Source organism: Cryptomeria japonica, chromosome 9 (genome assembly GCF_030272615.1).
Source record: "Cryptomeria japonica chromosome 9, Sugi_1.0, whole genome shotgun sequence".
Lineage (NCBI taxonomy): Eukaryota > Viridiplantae > Streptophyta > Pinopsida > Cupressales > Cupressaceae > Cryptomeria > Cryptomeria japonica.
Window position 1 is genome coordinate 256,528,553 of NC_081413.1, and position 21,682 is coordinate 256,550,234.

Below are 21,682 nucleotides of genomic sequence, written 5' to 3' on the forward strand. Positions count from 1 at the left end.
ACGAGTAAACTTGTGATCAATCATGAATTTGTCAAATTTAAGATACCACTACCGGGGGGCTTGCTCAAGCCCATACAAACTGCATTTCAATCTACAATAAAGGTGTTCCTGCCCCTTTTTAATGAACCCTTCTGACTAATGCATAAATAATTCCTCATCAATGTCGCCATGGAGAAATGTCGTCTTCACATCCAGCTATTCAAGTTCAAGATCCCATGCTGCAACTAATCCCAATACTGCTCAGGTGGTAGTCATTTTAACTACTGGCGAGAAAATTTCTTTGAAGTTGAGGTCTTACTGCTGAGCATATCCCTTTACGACTAGTCTTGCTCCAAATCTTTTGTGACGATCGGCTTCATCTTTTAGTTTGTACACCCATTTATTTCTCAATGCCTTTCTGTCAGGCGGAAGTGGCACCAAATCCCATGTCTGATTTCTCATTAGTGCATCCATTTCTTCACATATTGCAGTGTGCCAGTTATCATGGTTTGCATTTTTACAAGCCTCTTTGTATGTTGCAGGTTCTATTTGATCAGAGATGAGCAAAGAAGGTTCAGCCTCTTCACAAAACAGTAAATCATAATCAGAGAACTTCGCAGGATGTCGCCTCTGTCTGGTTGATTTTCTCAATTGACTCTCTATTTCAGTAGTAGAATCATTATGTATTCCCTATTTACATAAATCAACATCACTCCCATTGTCTCTGTTTACATTCCCTATAATGTCCCTATTTTTTAGTCTGGTAATGACTCTGTCTGCTTTCCTATCTGCAAGGCGATCAATGGCCTATGGATTTTTATCCACGTGAGATGTAGGCAGACCGCAGGAGGGGGACCCCACAGAAGTTTCATCCATGGTGTGAAATGGGGAAAAGTATGGAGGTTTGGGTCTGTAGGAGGGGGCTACACGGGAGTGGCCCTGCGAAGGAGAGGCTATGGTGTGAGGATAGGCGGGGAGCTCACGAGAGGAAGTGGGCAAAGGAGACACAAGGCCCATGGAGGGATGAGCATGTGGGGAATAAAGCAGGGAGGGTCCGTTGGGTGGGGAGGTCGTGGAAGGAGGGCCAGTAGGGAGCTTTCAAGGAGAAGGGAAGGAGGTTGTGGGTAGCTCACGGGAGACTTGCAGCGGTGTAGGGTGTGGGGACGACTGCCATGGAGAGGGAGGTGGATATGTTGCAGCATGTCATGGGGAGAAGACATCAGAATGTGTAGTAACCAGTGGAATTTCATACCACTGTGGTCCTCCATATTTCCTAGGACATGGGTACGAGTTTGGGGAGGATGTGCGTTGTTCTGCATACCCCCAATTTCAAAATTATAAGAAGACCAAACATTTTCATCACTCCTTTCTTCATTCTCTGACTGAGAATTGTATTCAACAGATGTAGATGTCATAGGAGCTCCCACTGAATGAGAGATCGAAGGCAGAGCACTGGTAGTCGAATTCTGAAATAGAGATATAGGAACAAATTTTGTCTCTAATTTATTTGAATCTTGTAGTGCGGGAAAGGAGGTTTCATGAAAGACTACATCTCTGCTGTGAACAATCCTTTTGTGAACTGAATCCCACAATCTAAAACCAAACTGCTCTTCTCCATACCCCACAAAGATACATTTCAGCGACTTTGGATCCAATTTCATTCGCTTTTCCTTGGGTATATGCGAGAAGGCTTCGCATCCAAACACATGAAGATGCGAGTATGAAATCCTCTTCCCTTGCCATTCCTCTTCCAAAATACCAAAATCCAATTTAGATGATGGACTTTAGTTAATTAAATACACTATTGTGTTACACGCTTCTGCCCAAAAATCTTTGCCTAAACCTGCATTAGACAACATACATCGTGCCTTCTCAAGGATTGTTCTATTCATCCTCTTGGCTGCACCGTTTTCTTCAGGAGTGAAAGGAACAACCTTGATTCTTCTAATCCCATTATCAGCACAAAAATTATCAAATTCGTGTGAACAAAATTCCCCACCGTTATCGGTTTGTAAGCATTTAATCCTATGCCCAATCTAATTTTCAACTAATGCCTTGAAAATTTTAAATTTTGAAAACACCTCTAATTTCCTAGAAAGCATATAAATCCATACTTTTCTTGTGCAATCATCAAGAAATGTTACAAAATAGTTAGCTCCTCCAATGGAGGTTACCTCGGTTGGTCCAAAAAAATCCGAGTGTACAAGCTCCAGTGGTGTTGTCTTTGCGTCACGCCCACCTTTCAAAAACCTGACTCTCTTTTGTTTTCCATAGAGGCAATGTTCACAAAAGGCTAAGTCCACAAGCTTGAGGCCCGGTAGCTGATTTCTTGTATGCATAACATGGAGACCTTTTTTGCTAATGTGCCCAAGTCTTTGATGCCAAAGATCTGCTTTGCTGTCCTCAATCACCATTATAGCTTCCACTTCACCATGAGTCTTAAAAATGTAAAGACTTCCCACTTTATTACCATTTGCAATCAGCATGGTACCATGTGATACTTTCCATGTATCGGGAAGAAAATTAACATTTAGACCTTGACCAAAGAGCTATCCAACGGATATCAAATTTTGCTTTACTTTTGGGACATGGCGAACATCTTTGAGCAGCCATGTTTTACCACCTTCTAATGGCAGCAATACATCCCCTTTGCCTATAATTTCACAAGCTATGTTATCTCCTAAAAAAACATTGCCAAAGTGCCCTTCGTGGTAGTTGATGAATGCTTCAAGACATGAGGTAGTATGATAAAAGGCACCAGAATCAAGCACCCATGAATCTGGAGTAGTGTTGGTTGTTGAAAGGATTAAGACGTTATCATATTTATCATAAACTGTACTTTCTTTTCTGTCCCACACTCTCTCTTGTGCTCTTTTGAAATTTCTGCAATCCTTTTTCACATGACCCGCTTTGCCACAAAACCAACATTCACCATTTCTGTTTCTAGACTTCGATCTCTTTGCTGATTTTGAATGTCTATGATAATTATTTCTGCCTCTGTTATGACTTCTACCTCTATTATCAGTGCTTACCACCGTTAAAGCTTCACCGGATGAAGGTTCATCATTCTTTCTTCTCAAATCCTTGCTGAGAAGAGTAGCTGCTACATCATTAAAAACCAACTTTTTTTTACCAGATATAGATGTGCTAACTGTTGTTACAACACCATCCTAGCTGCTTGGTAAAGAACATAATAACATAACAGCCTTGCTTTCATCATCTTGTGTCATCCCCACTGAAGTCGCTTGACTAATCAATGTATTAAATTCATTGATGTGGTTTGCCATAGCACAACCTTCCTTCATTTTTAGTTTGTACAAGTGCTTCATAATAAAAACTTTATTTGCAGTCGAAGCCATTTCATACATGGCTGAGAGTATATCCCATACTTCTTTTGTTGTTGCATCACCCGTGACATTGAAGAGAACATTATTGGATAGCGAGAGAAAAATTGTCGCTCTTGCCTTCTTATCCAATTTTACAAAATCTTCATCAGCCATCCCAGCTGGTTTCTTTGCTATCCCTTCAAGCGTGATTGAAAGGTCTTGCTTTATCAGCAAAGACTCCATCTACACTTTCCATAATCCGAAGCTCTGTCCGGAGAACTTCTCTATCTTCAATTCTTCCATGATTCTAGAAATTTAAACACCAAAATTTAAACAGTGATCTAACCTCGCTCTGATACCAATTGTTAAGATGAAGAATCGAATCAAAAACAACAGATAAACATAATTAATAACACACACAACAATAAACAATGAGACACAGATTTATCATGGTTCGGCAATTACCTACATCCACACTTGAAGCAGGGGAACCAATTTATTATTCACCAATCTGTTTTACATATACACAACTGCAACTAGCTCTGGCAATCAACTTCAGAAAATGAATTATAGTTAGCTCTTAAAGAGCTTGCAAGAAGAATGTGAATAGCCAAGAGTTTTGGCGACAACAAGGAAGGAGTCCATTGGACTTCAACTTCCAACAATATTCAAGTCAGTGATTTGTAGTCTTTAAAGATACAAAAAAAGAAGGAATTGGATTTAATTTGAGGTTATGTATTCAAAAGTGGGATGGATATATGGAAGAATATTAATAAGGTTATAATGAAATATGGAAGTAGAATTGATAAATGATATAGTCATTTTAAAGTATGTTTAAAAGTTGAAAGATGTGTTACATAATATATATGTTGGTTAAAATAAATAAAAAATTTAAATGTAGAGCATCTATAAGTATATTATTAAAATATATAAACAATTGTATATAACAAGGAATTATTATAAGAAATAGAAATAAAGTTTCAATTGAAACCAAACAAAAAAATGAAACATTACCCACCCTAATCAAAGAAAACTACTATATTACATGTTGGTTTAAAGTAATGTTTTTATTATATTAAGTGGGGAAATGCCGCAACCCGTTATACATCCAAATCAAATACCATCAACCAAAATAAACAAGGGCTTGGAGCTCAAGCCCACCAAACAAAATATTGAAGATTTTAGAAATTGTGTATATAACAACTAAAACTAAAGAAGTATTAAAACATCAACCTAGGAACAACTACTACCAAGAACAACAAAAAAGAAGCAACATAGAGGCATTAAGATATGTAGCTCCGTTCATCCAACATCTCCTGGAGTTTCATCTCCCAAGGGGACGAGGCACTAATCTTCTTTCATCTAGCTTTTCCATCCTTCACCCTCACTAGTGCTTTCCTCTTTCTCTCATTCATTTTGCCCACTTTAATCACCTCCATAATTGATTTTTGTACCAAATTTTTATTGAGCTTAACTAGGTTCTTAATTCCACTATTGAGGCATTTAGTCCACTCTCTATTTCTTTCTCATCGTAGGCAATTCTTGGGGGTCTCCAAATTATCAACCCTAGCATTTAGGTCCTCTAATTCTATAGCCAACACATGCCTATCCTAGGACTCACTAGTAGGATTGCAAAAATTATGTTCCTCCACTTCATCATCCACATAATCCTTTAAAATATGAGTCCCTCTAGTGCCTCATTGAATCGGGTCTCTACCGAATGAAGTGAGAGACATAATCTTTAGGAGTGCTAGGTTAAGGGGTTATTAATAATTTTCTTTGCTACTCTTAGTTTCCTCACGATTAAAGGTAGAGTCTTTCAACTTATCATCATTTTTATCTTCAAATGGGTTTTTTTCCCATAGCCTCAACAATCTTAGTAGCAACTAAAATTTTAGCCAACCTAATAGACTTTCATTTTCCAAAACAAGTGGTTATATCCTCATTGGACATCTCGCTATCACAAATCTAAATAACAAGGGAAGGGGAAGAAGCAAGGTTATTTTATAGTGATCTAATCATAGATTTATTTTTACCACTCACAATCTTAGGGCCTGAGCTACCAAGTTCACAATTCTCTTTTATCATATGTAGATTTAGGTTCAATGTCAACCACAAGTGGGGGTGTGCTACATCCTAGGGTAAGATTTTTCTTCATAGGAGAACAAAGGGGGGCATTTCATATGTTAAAGGAATGGAAGGAAGATAGGGCATCATCTTTAAAGATATTTTTCCTCTTAAAGATGCTAGGTGGAGGATTTTTTTTGTCATGGTCAATAGGAGAATTATGAGCATAGGAGTATTCTCCAGCCAATAATTATAAATGGTATAAATCATACCTTGGTGTAATATTGGGTAAACCCCTTCAGAAGAACACTTGTCTATGAACAAAAATAGAATGAACAAATAACTAATTGGTCTACAATGTTTTAAGTGATTAAGAAGGGAAAAATGATACTTGGACCATCCCAAATCAACCCTCTAGCATGAAGTACTTTGGAAGTGATAGATGATGGCTTCCAATGGAAGTGAAAGATATTCTATAGTAAATTTGATCTGGTGACTCTTTAGCCTCTAACCATCCTCCAAGAACAAAAAAATATACTCCTCATAGGTTTCTTCTAACATAGATGGGGGAATGTTTCACCATCACACTTCAAACTCTAACACCACCCACCACCACTCTCCCATTGATCCAAATATTCATAAAATAGGATGAGAGATCTTTGTCACATCCATTCATGATTTTGAAGAATGAGATTATTCCTCCCTTGTTAAAGATGTCCCATACTTGGGTATTTTTTTTGAGGGAGACATATGAGATGGGTTCAACATGTAGATGTTGCCCCCCTACGATTATAATTTTCTCACACCCAAAATTAGAGAACACAAAGCTTTTGAGAGCCAGAGATAAAAAATAGAAATGGCACAATTGGTAAATTATTTTGGAAAGGGATTGATATTTAATCTCAAGGTTCTTAAGAAAACTCTTTTCTACTTGACACATGAGAGTTGTAAAGTATAATTAATTTTTCTTTTCTGATCTCTTGCATCCTCCTCGTTCCTTATGTAGTGACAATTACAAGAGGTCCTTTCTAGGATGTTATCATACTTGTTCCTAATGAGAAGATAAATAGCATCTATGAAGATCTCCCTTAAATGAACCATAGTATCAAGTCAATCATCATTATTCTACCCCTTCTTATTATTTTCATAACAATCATCAATTTGCCAAGTCATCTTGTCCTTCATATTACACCTTGGCTCTATAAATATTATAATATTCCAAACGACAACCACAAGGATCATAAAATTAAAAATTAAAGTTCTCTACATAGTTAATAAACCATGATTGTCTATCATTACATAAAATATCTTAGATATGACAAGGGACATCAACCTAATTAATTCAAAATTTCCAATCTTTTCACTTTAACCCCTCATTTGCTAAATCATTCACAACTTTATTACCTTCCCCAAAAAAATGTGTGACCTCCCAATTAGGTGTCGAATTGAGAAGGTGTTTGCTATATTTAATATATTATTTAATCCTGCAAGAAGGTGAAGTAGTCAACTTGATGAGACCAATCGCTAATTTTGAATCTCCTTCGATCATGACATTACTAAATCCATAAAAAATAATTCTTTTAAGAACACACCATAGGGCTATGGGTTCATCTTCATTATTGGTTTTTGCCCCTACATATCCCACCCTTAGCATCTATTATTATTCTCCCAATAATGACTACTCCAGGTTCCTCTTACTACTCCCATCAAAATTGAACTTAACCCAGTCTTTCCTTGGTTTTCTCTATCCCACATGCTTTCTTAAAATCTTTTTTCTAACTTTGATTTTATCCATACTACATGTACCATCCCTACCACCATCTAAAATATAGGTCAAGAAGGGTAATTAGTCAAATAGGACATTGGGATTTCATATGATTTATGCTCAACCTGATTACGTTCTTTAGAATCTGGGAAACCTCCTTACTGTTCTTAGTATCTTCTCTAAAAATTCTATTATTCATCTCTTTCGAGATACACCAAGCAATAAAGAGAATAATTTTGTTCCATATATTCCTAACCACCGAATGTGTCAAAGGAGAATTGTCTGTTGAAGCTTTAATAAAATTTCTGACGGTCCTATGAAAAATTGAAAAAGTAATGTTGTTAGAATAACAAGTTTTATATTTTTTGGAAAAACTAGTATGTAATTGAAAATGTTCATGTGAATAGTTCAAGATACTATCATGATCATATCACTGCGCAATAATATACGGAAAATTCAATTCATTCCATCAATATTAATAGAAAACACTTGCTATAAACTTGTGGGGTAAAGAAACTGACATATACCTCTTCTATCATGACTTATGAAAAAGACCACCAATTTAGAATTAATGAATCTATTATTAAAAAGTAAAAGTGTCAAAGTCCAATCTCTAGTAGAAAATAATGTTTGTATTGACTTTAAGCATGTATACAAAATAATATCATTATGAAATGGAAAAGTAAATAGTACAAAAAAGTGTACAATGAATTATGAAACTTGTATCTCTTTTTGTGTCAAATAACTTTTTATCCATATTTTAGTCTAAAGAGATGGTGAATATAACCTAAAATTTTGTATACAAATAGATTTGACAAAAAGAAATGTTAAAGTATATTCTATTATTCTACTTTATTTGATAAAGTTTTAAATTTAATTTGAGTGTATAAAAATACAATGTATTAAAAATAAGGTAATAAAAAGAAGATGAACGTATATCGAAACTCAAAATACAAATAAATGTACCCTAAAGATAAGTTAAAATGTAAGTTAAAAATATTCCCTATCCCTACCATATATCTATTGGATCCCACCCCATCGAACACAAAATCTTAGGTACAAATCAAAGAGGCTGGATGAATCTTTGTGGCCCTCCACACTGAAAGACATATTTTCGTTCTGTTGTTACTTGGTGAAGAGCATCCATAAACAAGATCAGTACAACTCACAATAATAGGCCACCGCCACAGGTCAACCTCTAAGTCCAATAATTTCCGCTTTCACATACATGGAATTCAACTTTTGTTTCTCTTAAATCAGGAAATTGTTGTCTTAGATGTCTACATATACACGGCTTTTATACAGAGGAGGTAGACATTGAACGACTTGCAGAATTTGGTTTGAAGCAGACATATTGCCCTCTGAAATTGTATAAACTCTGAAGAGTCTAATGGAGTCATAATTCTTTCTTTCTTGCTTTCTCATTCTTATTTTAGAGATGGAATTGGAGAAAGGAAAGTTAAAGAAGGGGGCATGGACAGTCGAGGAGGATATTCGTCTCCTACGCTCTATTAAACTTTATGGTGATTGCCGCTGGAGCAATTTGGCTAAGGCAGCAGGTACTCCATTCTTCTTACACAAACTTTTTCTCCTTAAAAGTTGAGGCTACTTGTATGCATAGATTATCAGGAATTTTATCCCCTATCATGCAAATAAAATTTTATTCATTTTGTCAGTTATAATAAAGATGCGGGTATAATATAATTTCTTTTTTTTTTTTCAGGTAAAAGTTTCAGCGTAACACTTTTAGAACAATAATAAGCTTAATCTATGGTCTACTGTTTAAGTTCAAGTATGGTTGCTTTGAGAGAGGTATTTTTCAGTCTAGTTCAGTTATCTGTTAGTTGTTTTTATTTTTGTATTTTTAATATAAGATTTTCTTAAAATCAGTTTAGTTTTCTGATATGGGATCATGAGTCTTTAGGCTGAAACCACTCTGGTTAAGGATTGAGGGGGCACGATCTCAGTCTTATCTCTTATGATGTCGGAATTCAGAAAGATTGATCTCTAGTAGACTTATTAAGAACCATTCAACTTCACTAATAGACCAAAAACCCATCGATTATTCTTTGTATTTTAACACTCAACTAAGCACAACTTGATTCCTAGTAAACTCATTAAAACCATTCAACTTCACTAGCAAACCAAAGACCTATTGACTATTCTTTGCATTTTAACTTTAGTTAATATTTAAAAAAACAAACAAATTTAATAGATTATTTAAATCAAGCTCATTCATTTATTATTCTTCCTCCACTATTTAAAATATAATATTCAACTCTTCTTTCTTTAATCATGTTGTAAATCCTTCCCTACATTGATAATAAGATATTAATTATTATATAATATATTATATTATTCACTTTTTGTCTTTTAGTTGTAAAATAATTTTGATCTTAATTAGAGTTTTTTAAAGTTCAAACTAAAATTGATATTATTGATAGCAAAATAATATTTATTTAAAAATTTAAAAAATATTAATTTAAAATTATTTTATTTTATTCTATAAGCACAAGAAAAAAATATATAATTATTAACTTAAATTATAAAATAATCTTTAGATGAATAAAATTATAATAATTTTCATGTACTTAAAAAATAAACTAATTATCAAGTAAACAATATTCATAAAATAAATATTTTTTAAATAAATTAAAATATATTAATATTTGTGAATATTTTTAGATAAATATATTGTTTATATTTATTTTTTATTTTTTGAAAAATGAAAATAAATATATGTAATTGTATTGTATTTATATTTATAAGTTTTTTTTTTTGGGTAGGTAATAGGCCGAAGCCGCAATTTTTGAATTATTATTATTATTATTATTATGTTTGATTAGATTGACCCTAGACCTTCCTTATTTTTATGGAAGGTCAAGAGTCACAACTTAGAATTCCACTTTAGATGTCCCTATTGGGAATTGAACTTGGGTCTCCACAGTGAGAACCTTTTTAACTAGTTAAGCTCAACCCCTTGAACTTTTGTATTTATAAGTTTTATTTCAATATTTAATTATATTTTTAATAGTTTTTGTTTCTCTTTTTCAAATGTTTTATTTTTGTTTTATGTTTTTATGTTGACTCTACACTTTATTATAGCATAATTATTTATTTGTTATGTTTAACAATCATAGTTAAAAATTTTGAAGACTTTATATTTATAAAATAAATAATAGTTTTTTCTAGGAAGTAAAATTAACTAGTTTACCATTATTTCTCTTTGTAGCTAGTAATTTACTGTTGACATGTTGGATTTAAATTAGTTTCATGGTTATAAAATGGATTATATTGAATATTATTTATTAAAGAATTTCAATCCTTCCAAAAATCCACTTTTACCTTCTATTCAAAAAATTAAATATTTTATTATACCAATCTTTATTAAGAATTATTTTTCCTCTAGATGTTACTTTAAAAATAAAATTATAGTATTTTGTTCTTTTTTATTTTACAGTCCCCCATCTATTCAGGTTGTATCAAACGTCAACTCAATACATTTCACATTGTATAGGGCTACAGAGATGTGGAAGAAGTTGCAGATTGAGGTGGGTAAACTACCTTCATCCTAGTATTAAGCATGGCAACATTACTCCCCAAGAAGAATGCATCATAATTGACCTTCATGGCCGTTGGGGTAACAGGTGAATGATTTAATATTTATCTATGTTTCTAATTTATTTTTTTAACTTCATAGCATATTTTAATTAAATGCCAAGCTATGCCAGAGATTTCACTACATTTATTATTAAATGGATTTATTTTGTGCTTCAACAGATGGTCGCTTATAGCAAAAAAGATCCCGGGGAGAACAGACAATGAGATAAAGAACTATAGGAGGTATCACCTAAAACCAAAGCTTCAAAATTATAGTTTTGAAGCACAAGGGAAAGATAAACAAGTAATCATCCCACAAAGCATTGATGATTTCATAGGCAATACATGATTTCATAGGCAATACAATTAAAAGTCCTCTTCCATATGAGAATAATCATAATCATGATTTTATTGAGAGAGAGACTCCAACGGATAAGTTGAGCATAGAAGAAATGATTAGAGATATGGAGCAAGTGCAAGAACAAGTACAACTAGAAGCTTCATTTTTAGGTTTTAGTGAAATAGAAGGTAGCATTGAAAATGATATAGGCATGGTCAGAAATGATGCAATTGAGCTTTCTAGATTTCCCCATTCATTTTTATCGGGAATTCCAATAGAAACTTATACAATGGGAGCATTTGAAGATTCCTTCTCTACTAATCATGGGTTAATGCATCCCACACAAGAGTGTGAATCTAATTGGGGGTCAGATTTTACGTTGTGTAACACAGAGCAAGACATACCATTTGTATCAAGCATCAATTATTTATTTTGTTTCATATGAAAATAATCATAACAATTCCTTAGGATGGATAGAGGCTTAGATAATGTGTGTATAAAAGAAGAAATAATTATGCAAGTACAAGAAGCTTCATTTATGGGAACTAGTAAAGTAGAAGGAACTAGTCAAAATGATATAGTTATTGTAGGGAATTATGTACTTGAACATTCAAAAATGTCTTAAAATAAATTTCAATAGAAAGTTATGCTAAGGAACAATTTGAAACTTCCTACTCTATTGATCCTGATTTAGTGTATTTCACATATGAATGTGAATTTTATTGAGAGTCAAATGATATCTTGTGGTAAATGGAACTCGACACACTATTTCTATCTTATCCATCTCAATTAATTAGTTTACTACTTATACGTTAATTAGGTGAGTCAAGTCTTTCTCCATCAAATGTAATCTCGAAAAAAAAATTGAAACAATATCCATGATTATAAAGTTAATTTCTTTCTTCTAACATGCCTTCTTTCTATGATATCAAATATATGATCAATTTTTCTCAATTCCCATTAACAAAATATTTTATTAGATTATTTATGAAAAGAATATAAAATATTATTATAACTTTAATGGAACAAATTAAAGGAATGATTTTTAAATTGTTTTTTTTCAAAATCTCAATTGAAAAAAGAAAAATAAAAGACATGATCTTAAAATATTGTAAGTGATTTGTCAATAATATAGTATTTTATATAATATTTTTACACTACACATTTAGTATGTGAAGAGCTCTAATTGAGTGTGTTAAGAAAATTCTAACTTCAATTTAACATTTATTTAACTTCTAGTGGTAGGGGTGTTTCTACATCTCAATATCATGGGTATTATTCACACGAGGAGAGGTTAATGAGGCATGAATGAATAGAAATTTCAATCAATACAAATTTATTCTATGTCAAATTTTTAACATAATTAATGTTATTTTATTAAATAAAACTATTTGTTAGTGAAATAAAATGTAATTCTTAAAAAAATATCTTAAATAGATGTATTGTTTTCTTCGGTGACGAGTGAAACCACATTAATGAGAGGCCTCATCCTCATATTAGTTTGACGTTAAGACCCTCATATCTCGTTGCATTGGACATTAATGAGGGGCCTCACACTAAGACCCTTATATCTCCTTGTGTGGTTCTCCAAATTAATGAGGGGCCTCATCCTCACTTACTACACCAAGACATCACCTTGTCTCTCCAATGCTCCTTATAACTCCAATATTACCAATCTTATCACTCCACTATCACACACACCTTATCTCTCCACAAGCATGAACCCTTATTACTCCATCATATGTCGATCCCACGGCAGTGAGCTGGCACTGAAGTTGTTTTCGCTTTAGACTCAGTTATGACCACAATGTGGGAAGGGAGGAAAAATCGCCTCCAACATGGACCATCAAGCATCAACAAGCTAAGCACCTGTTTTCACTTTAGACTCAGTTATGACCATAATGTGGGAAGGGAGGACAAATCACCTCCAACATGGACCATCAAGCACCAACAAGCTAAGCACATCGACCAAGGGAAAAGACTAGAAAAACTGCAACCAACACCACCATTCCAACCACTGTGGAAACAACACCGACAATCCATCTAATCGCACATGTGGGGGTCATCCAAATGCCAACAGTGTGAATCACTTGCAAGAAGAGGGCAAGAACGCATGTGTCTCAAACTCGATACCACTTGACAAACAGGCTCATGACAAACCATCATACTACGGGGACAACCCCTATCTTAAATAGATATTAAAAATTATATTCATATAGAAAATAAAATAACTCTTAAAGTAAAAATATAATTGTATATGGTGAAAATGGAAACAACAATGATGAAAGGCTAAATGAATTCAACCACAAAACCCTAGGCTAACAACAACAAAGATCCACCATAACATATGAAGATTACCTAAGACAATGCAAATCAAATGAAATCACAAAGATTATACCATCACATGTCCAATAGGGTTTGAATCTCCATTCTTCCTATCTCCATTGATCTTGCTTGATATATTTGCTCTCAGATTTTATGTGTGCACAAGAGCTCAACAAAGAATGGAAATGTGGTTGCAAGTATGATCGCATATGAAAGTGCAAAGCATAATGTAGTCAAGTAGTCAACGGGCTTGATAATGAAGGAAGCATCTCCTTATATAGAAGACACCATAAGAAATGGAGGGATAAGATTGAGAGGTGTAAAAGAGGTTGGCTATGATTAGAGGGTAGGTAAAGAAAATAATAAAATAATGAAAGGGGTAGGTAGGGTATGAATTAAGAGATGAATGACGTGTGTCATAGGTAGAAAAGGTTAATGAATTAATTAAATAAATAAAGATTTATTTAATTAATAGAGGAAGTGAGATTAATTAAATAAATAAGATATTTATTTAATTTAGGAAAAGGATAATTTAAATAAATAAATGTATTTATTTAAATGAGAAATAAGGCTAGAAGAGGATAAATGAATTAATTAAATAAATAAAGATTTATTCAATTAATAGAAGAATTAGGCTAAAGATAATTAAATAAATAAAGTATTTATTTAATTAGACTGGACAATTTTAGGTGTCTACATTTTGCCCCTCTTTGAGACAATGCGGCTTGTCGTGTTGTTTCAAAGAAGATAATATGAACTGATACAAAGTTGCCCCAAGATGGGAATGATATGCCCCCTCGAGAGATTGGATAAAAATGTTTGGAAAGATCATAGACAATCTCTTGATAAGAAAGAAAGGCTAGAATGGACTGACTAGATAGAGTGACAGAGTCACAGGGTAATGAAGATTGACTTGGGAAATGAGGGCTAGGGCTAGGGCAGTCTATAAGATAGACCATGATGGAAATACATCCTCATTGTCATCCACACATCTGAGAGATCAGAGTGCAGAGAGAGAATAGAGAACCAGCAGTCAACAGAGATGGCATTGGTTCACAAATTCGATCGCGTTTGCCGATATCAGAGGCCAGCAGAGGCAAGAGAGCCAGTAAGTACCACAAAACCTCCTTGTACTTTATCGCAATAAATATTGTCATTAATGCATGCTAGATAGGGTAATAAGTGCACTTTAGGATAGGGTCCAAAAAATGTCAAAAACGTCTAGGCACGTCTGCATTGGTGCCAGGCACATCTATGCTCGCTAGGCACATCTGCGTTGGTGCCAGGTGCATCTATGTTAGTAAAAGCATCTATGCAGAATGCGGTCACGTCTGTGTCATGCAAGCATGTCTGTGAAATTTAAACACATCTATGAAAGGTAGGCGCGTCTGTGCAGAGCATAGGCACATCTATGTTTTTCAGGCACATCTGTGCAGAGCAGGCATGTCTATGTAGTCTATAAGCATGTTTATGTCGTGAAAGTGCGTTTGTGTCAAAAAAAAGTGAATTTGTCTTCTAGGTCAAATCAACAGTTCTGTGATGAACATACGTTGTCGATTGGATAAGCTGTTGAGAGGATACACTCAAGCAGGTCCTCTATTGAAGAATATGATAGCAAATAGGGCTAGGATTGACAATTCTATGATAGAACATACGTTGCCAATTAGGAAACTACTCAAGAGGATTCACTCAAGCAGAGGCCCTAGGATAAGATAGATCAAGGCACTTTGTGATGAACAGTGAGTACCAAGGCATCGTACTTTGTGATGAACAGTGAGTACTAAAATATGAGCAGCACTTTGTGATGAATAGGGATTGCAAATGTGAGTAGCACTTTGTGATGAACAGGGAGTGCAAAACTCGTAGTACTTTGTGATGAACAGGGAGTACCACTAGGATAGATAGCAACATTTTGTGATGAACAGTGAGTGTCACTAGGATAGAGTATCATATGTACGTAGATAAAAAGTAGCATTTTGTGATCAACAGTGAATGGCACTATAACTGACATGATTGATTTGCTTGACTGTAGGAGTATCTGCCTATGCTAGAGTCATAGAAGAGATTCCCTTCGACTCAGAGATTGCGACCTGAGTTGACGTTCGAAGACTGAGCTACGATTGAGGCTATGGGATTGAGACATATTCTATATGTGCCTGAGTTTCGAGCGAACATGGGGTTACTGACTGCTTTAGCTGAGAGATGGCACTCAGAGATGTGCACGTTCCATTTGCCAATGGGGGAGATGACAGTCACCCTGGAGGATGTATATAGGATTCTGAGGATACTGATCGATGGGGAGCTGATACCCTATGATCGAGATGGAGACAGGGATGCCCTGAGATGAGTGTTCCGAGACCTAGGACTAGAGATGAGGGTAGGGCATGTGGCATGGGACACCATGACATAGACAGGATTGGCACTACTGGTAGTGGTAGGAGGAGTGATCAGTGGGTTCTTGTATCCAGATAGAGCGACCCGAGGGTTGGCTATGGGCTAGGGGAGCACATTGGAGACACTGGTGACACAGCACACTAGATATGCCTGGGGACCATGTGTGTTGGCATACTTACATTATGAGCTTCATCAGTTTGTGTACCACGGATCAGTGGGATTAGGTTGTGGGGTCACATTGTTATAGGTGTGGGCCTATGAGAATCTACTGGTGACATGACCTATAAACTTTAGGGATAGAGGTCACGGATGTAGTTTCATGCATTTATACGATACGATTACCTTGCAGACATGGATTGCCAAGTTGGAGTACTGGCAGTGAGCTATAGATGAGATTGATATGGTTATATGGAGGCCGTATCTGGGATGCGAGCAGTGGGAGGATGATGCAGTAGAGCTACCCTACACCTTCCAGAGCAGGTATTTGATTGGGCGGATGCCCTATGTACTGGAGAGGCAGTTTGGCAGGATCCAGCGGATGCCATGTGGTTCAGGAATGTACGCACGAACAGTCAGGGATCAGGCGCAGTTTGGGCCATTGCTATCATATGATCAAGCTGTTACACAACCAGTGGAGATGATGCCCTTACCCTGGGATATGTGGCTAGAGATCAAGGATGCCGACATGGATGTAGAGTACACAACGTATTGGACCGAGCATCCATTCCCATGCCTGACAGATCCAAGAGAGCAGCTAGATGGAGATGGTGGTGGGGATGGTGATGATGATGGAGATGATGGGGGTAGAGGCCGATGGAGGAGGCGGGGTGCAGTTGGAGAGAAGAGGGTGGCACCGTGGAGGGAGGGTGGAGAGGACAGACAGGTTTGGATTGTGAGGGGTCAGGGTGGATTGCCACTACAGGTGCCAATAGCACAGGGTCCCAGATAGGTGCAGGGACAGGGATAGAGGCAGGTAAAGGTACAGGTACAGCCACCAATACAGGCACAGGCATAGGGGGAGCCACAGGCAGAGGTATAGGGGGCCAAGGCAGAGGAGGATGAGCTGGTTGAGCTAAGGGAGATTTGCCAAGGACAGGCAGATGAGATTCAAGAGCTAGAGAGGGAGAGGGATAGACTCAGGAGGTGGCTTAGAGATACTGAGCAGGAGTGAGACCAGGATATACAGTGCTACACTAAGGGTGAGACAGCACTGAGGGCTGGGAGGTAGGCAATAGAGGACACAGGGGCTAGATATGCCTATGTCCTGCAGGTAGGGGAGGAGATCGCTTACTGGTGGGATCTCTATTATGGTGCAGTGCTAGTAGATTAGCAAGTGAGGAGCTTCCGTAGGCCATTGCAGACAGCGATGACTACAGGAGGGAGCTAGAGGCGACAGGCGTCCAGCTGTGGGGTTATGAGTCCTCCACCACCACCAGATAGAGGGGACAAGAGGGATGATCCTGGGGCGGGTCCTTCTAGGGCTCAAATTTCATCGAGGCCAGGCGCGTCCGAGGAAGGGAGTTCATCATAGTCATAGAGGGCTCCCTATGTATCAGTAGTGTACCTTTTTTGTATGATGATGTAGACACCTTCGGGTGATTGTAGCCATATGAATTTGACATCATTGTATCATGACACTTTATATATATATATATATGAGATGATTCTTTGCGGTAGCTATATGCATGTGTACCTATGTGATGAGATGTTTCATGATGTATGTTTCTATGTGATGGTTATGATATGGATGCAGATATGTACATGATGAAATGCAATATTTTTTTTGTTCTTTTATGTTTTTAATATGTTATGCCAATGCAAATGTGAATGTATGAAATGCAGATGAATATGATAATGCAAATAACTATTTACATGATGAGAATGTAAAATGTGCTAATATGTGTTGTGTGCAGGATGTGATGCATTTTGATACCTATATGTATGTATGAAATGCTTATATGTGGTAATGCAGGTGCAACTACATGAGATGCAAATGTTTTTGGTGTGTCATTATACTCAGTCGTGTGAGAGTAGGCTACGTGAACTCGAGAAGGACGATGGAAGTCAATCAAGAAAGGGGGATGGAAGATAGAAGATATGAAAGTGAAAGAACTTCTTTGTCAATTATCATCATTGAGATTTATTATGGAAAAATAGGTTATGACAATCGAGGCATATGTGCGACCTAGAAAGTCATTGTACGTGTTTGCATGAAGATAAGACAGTTGCAAACAAGGAATACCCGAGTTCATAGTAGACTCTCAGTGTCCTCATATCCTTGGACAAGTCATAGCATTACTAAGAGACAATCCACAGACAACAAAGAAAAATAGGTGATGATACCCCATCCTCGCCTTTCTAGTCAAAGACATCCTGGAGATAGAATCTCTAGTCAAAGACATCCTGGAAAAGCTAAAAGACATGTCACCAAAAAGATAAAAATCAAAAGAAAACCAAGACTCGACACCAACATCCACTGTAGTCCTCAAGTTTAGTGTCTTTTGTCACTTGTATAAGTCTATTTGATTGTGGTCACAATGTTTACTTTCACAAAAAGGATAGATAGCACTGAACCATAATGTTGTCTGAGTTTATTGAAATATTTGATTTGTAGAAGCCCATTGTTGTTGGTGTGTCTCATCTGAAACTGACTGAATCCATGAAACTGATACTTAATTGCAGAGAAGACGAAACTTTATTGCGGATTGGCGATGCAGATGCTGTTTTATTGTGGATTGTGCGCGAATAGACTGAAGAAAACTAGAAGAAATTGTACTCCTCAAAACATGTGATGCTCTCAGTTCCACACCCATCACTAGACATAGGATTTGCCTTAGCCATAGATAGGATCTGATTTATTATGGACGGAAATGTTGTGAAAAGGAATGTTTATTATGAATGGCGAACCAATCTTAGATAGATCAATAACAAGCCATGATGGGGAATGGGTAAGTTTATTATGAATGAATAGGTTGTGAGTATGTGCAGAGTGAAAGGATGCAAGTGAATCCTGAAGGAGGGAGGAGCAATGTCTCTACGCATGGCGCTGGTGACCCAGTTTTCACCATGGTACTTGCCTAGGGCGCCACCAAAGTGGTTTTCACCATTGGATGAAATGTTTTTCTTTAATTTTTTGATTTTTTTATTTTTTTTGTGTCACGAGGTGCCTGTTTGCCAGGTTTTCACCAAGTAACGATTTTTATGTTTTTATGATTTTTTTGTATTTTTGAAATTTTTTATTTTTTTTTGTATTTTTGACATTGGGATACTCTGAAGAGCTATGTGTAAAACCTGTGAAGATGCATGTTGTTGATAGGATCCTCCAAAGGTTCACCCTCTGTAGTTGAGAGCTGATATGCCCCAGATTCATATGCTACTGTAATGATGTAAGGACCAAGCCGCCCTTCTTCTCTCTGTCTTGTTGATTTTTGGGATTTTCTCTAAGAACCAAATCACCTACCTCAAATGTGCGAGGCTTGACTTTGTGATTGTAACTGCGACTCATTCATTGTTGGTAAGCCTTGAGATGATTAAAAGCAGTTTGTCTTCGTTCATCCAATAGTTCCAGTTATTGTAAGCGAGAGACCCTATAGTCTTCATCACTGATAATGTTTTGCAAAGAGACTCATAAAGAGGTTATCGCAAACTCAATAGGCAAGATTGCTTTAGCGTCGTAGACAAGTGAATAGGGTGTAGCTCCTGTAGGTGTGCGGACACTTGTGCGGTAGGCCCAAAGTGTAGGATTAAGATGGATATGCCAATTACGGCCAGCATTGTCGACTGTCTTTTTTAAGATTTTAAGGATTGTTTTATTAGATGCCTTAGCTTGACCATTACCTTGGGGGTAATATGGTGTGGAGAAATGATGGGAAATATGGAAGCAGTCACAGAGTTCACGAACATCTTGATTTTTGAAGGGATGCCCGTTATCAGTGATAATGGAAGCAGGAATACCGTATCGACAAATGATATAGTTGAGAATGAATGTAGCAATCTGTTTTCCAGTGACTTGCATGAGAGGCACGACTTCGATCCATTTTGTGAAATACTCTATGGCAGTGATAATGAATTGATGACCGTTGGAAGAAGGAGGGTGAATCTTGCCTATGAGATCGAGTCCCCACTAACAAAAGGGCCAAGGAGTCGCAATTGGTTGAAGTTCTTGTGCTGGTGCATGAATGAGGTCTCCATAAAGTTGACACTGCTTACATTTCTTGACAAACTGATATGAGTCTTTTTCCATATTGGGCTAGTAATATCCAGTCTTGATGAGTTTCTTAGCTAAGGTAGGACCACTAGAATGTGGACCACATATCCCTTCATGTACTTCACGTAACGCAATCTGAGCTTCATCACTTTCTAAACATCTAAGAAGAGTACCATCTAGACCTCGACAATGTAGGATATCAGCTATAATGACGTATCGAGAAGATTGGCGAATGAAAGTGCGACATTGGTTATTGGATAGATTAGGAGGTAGGGTATTGTCATGAAGGTATGTGAAAATGGAACCATATAACTAGGACTCAGGACCGACAACACATATTATCTCAGTAGGAATGATTTCATATGAAGGAACCAAAATGTTATCCACCAAGACCTCATAGTGGGTCTCATTTGGAGGTAGATCGATCAGTGAAGCAATTGTAGCCATGACATCTGCGGCTCGATTCTGCTCTCTTGGTGTCTACTCAAAGTCTATCTTTGTGAAATTTTGTTTCAGGTCATCCACCATTCTTTTGTAAGGCATTAATTTTTGATCCTTTGTTTGGTAATCATTAGTTGCTTGACGAATTATTAGCTGAGAGTCCCCAAAAACCTGAAGTTCCTGGATCTTCCACTAAACCGCAATCCGTAATCCAGTTGTCAATGCCTCATATTCTGCTATATTATTAGTGCAGGGAAATGATAATCGATATGAGTTTTGGTATAGAATCCCCTTAAGGAGTTATGAAGAGGATGTCAGCTCCTGCTCCATGCTGTGTGTATGAGCCATCAAAGTATAGTTGCCATGGCTTTGCATGTGACACTATTAAAATGGATTCATCTAGAAATTCTGAATTTAGAGGAACATCATCTATCATGGGAGCATCTGCTAATTGATCTGCAATAGCTTGTCCTTTCATTGCTTTTCTATCCACATACTCGATGTCAAATTCACTCAGGATCATTACCCATTTGGCTAGTCGCCTAGTAAGTGTTGCTTTATTGAGAAGGTACTTCAATGGATCGATCCTCGCAACCAACTTAGTCTTATGAGTTAGCATGTAATGTCGTAATTTCTGCGAAGCAAAGACCATGGCGAGACATGCATGCTCAATTGGTGTGTAGTTTAGCTCATGTCTGACCAATGTGCGACTGATATAGTTGTAGCATAGGAAATTCGGAAATCATCACAAACATTATAAAAACTAATCTAGCCCAATCACAAAATCTTAAATGTAATGATCTATCCTAAACACACTCAATAGAGACATGAAAATGAAACATTCAAAAAGATTATGCAAACCAGATGTAAATCTAAATGCTTCCTTCATGCGGCTCCATTGTTCTTCTTTCCTCTCCAAATGGCCTTTGTTTGTGGATCTCACCTTCAAGTGCATACACATGAGATGAAAGCAAATAGACAAGATATTGGTGCAAGAGTACTTGAAATGTGATTTGACAAAGTGATTAGAAATTCGATAATCTGATTAGGGGTTAGATTGAAGAAATTCATCCAATTTATAGATAAATTGGAGAAATGACAAGATTAGCATGAAATTGATTCAAATGGAAATTCAAATCAATTATGTCAACTATGACAAATTATGACAAATTATGCACTTTCTATGCAAAATTTGATTGATTGATGATTATGACAAAATATGACAACTTTCTATGTCA

The 21,682-nt window shown here is 36.3% G+C and overlaps 1 protein-coding gene across 1 annotated transcript in view; it reads left to right on the forward strand.

Annotated features, from left to right (window-relative positions):
* Nucleotides 1-8,575: 8,575 nt before the first annotated feature.
* The window catches only part of LOC131034457 (MYB-like transcription factor EOBII), a 57,088-nt gene continuing 43,981 nt past the window's right edge, over nt 8,576-21,682 (forward strand). Inside the window, exons 1-3 of the mRNA XM_057965952.2 lie at nt 8,576-8,696; nt 10,655-10,784; nt 10,918-11,041. Coding sequence (XP_057821935.2) covers nt 8,576-8,696; nt 10,655-10,784; nt 10,918-11,041 — 375 coding nt within the window. The remainder of the gene's footprint in view (nt 8,697-10,654; nt 10,785-10,917; nt 11,042-21,682) is intronic.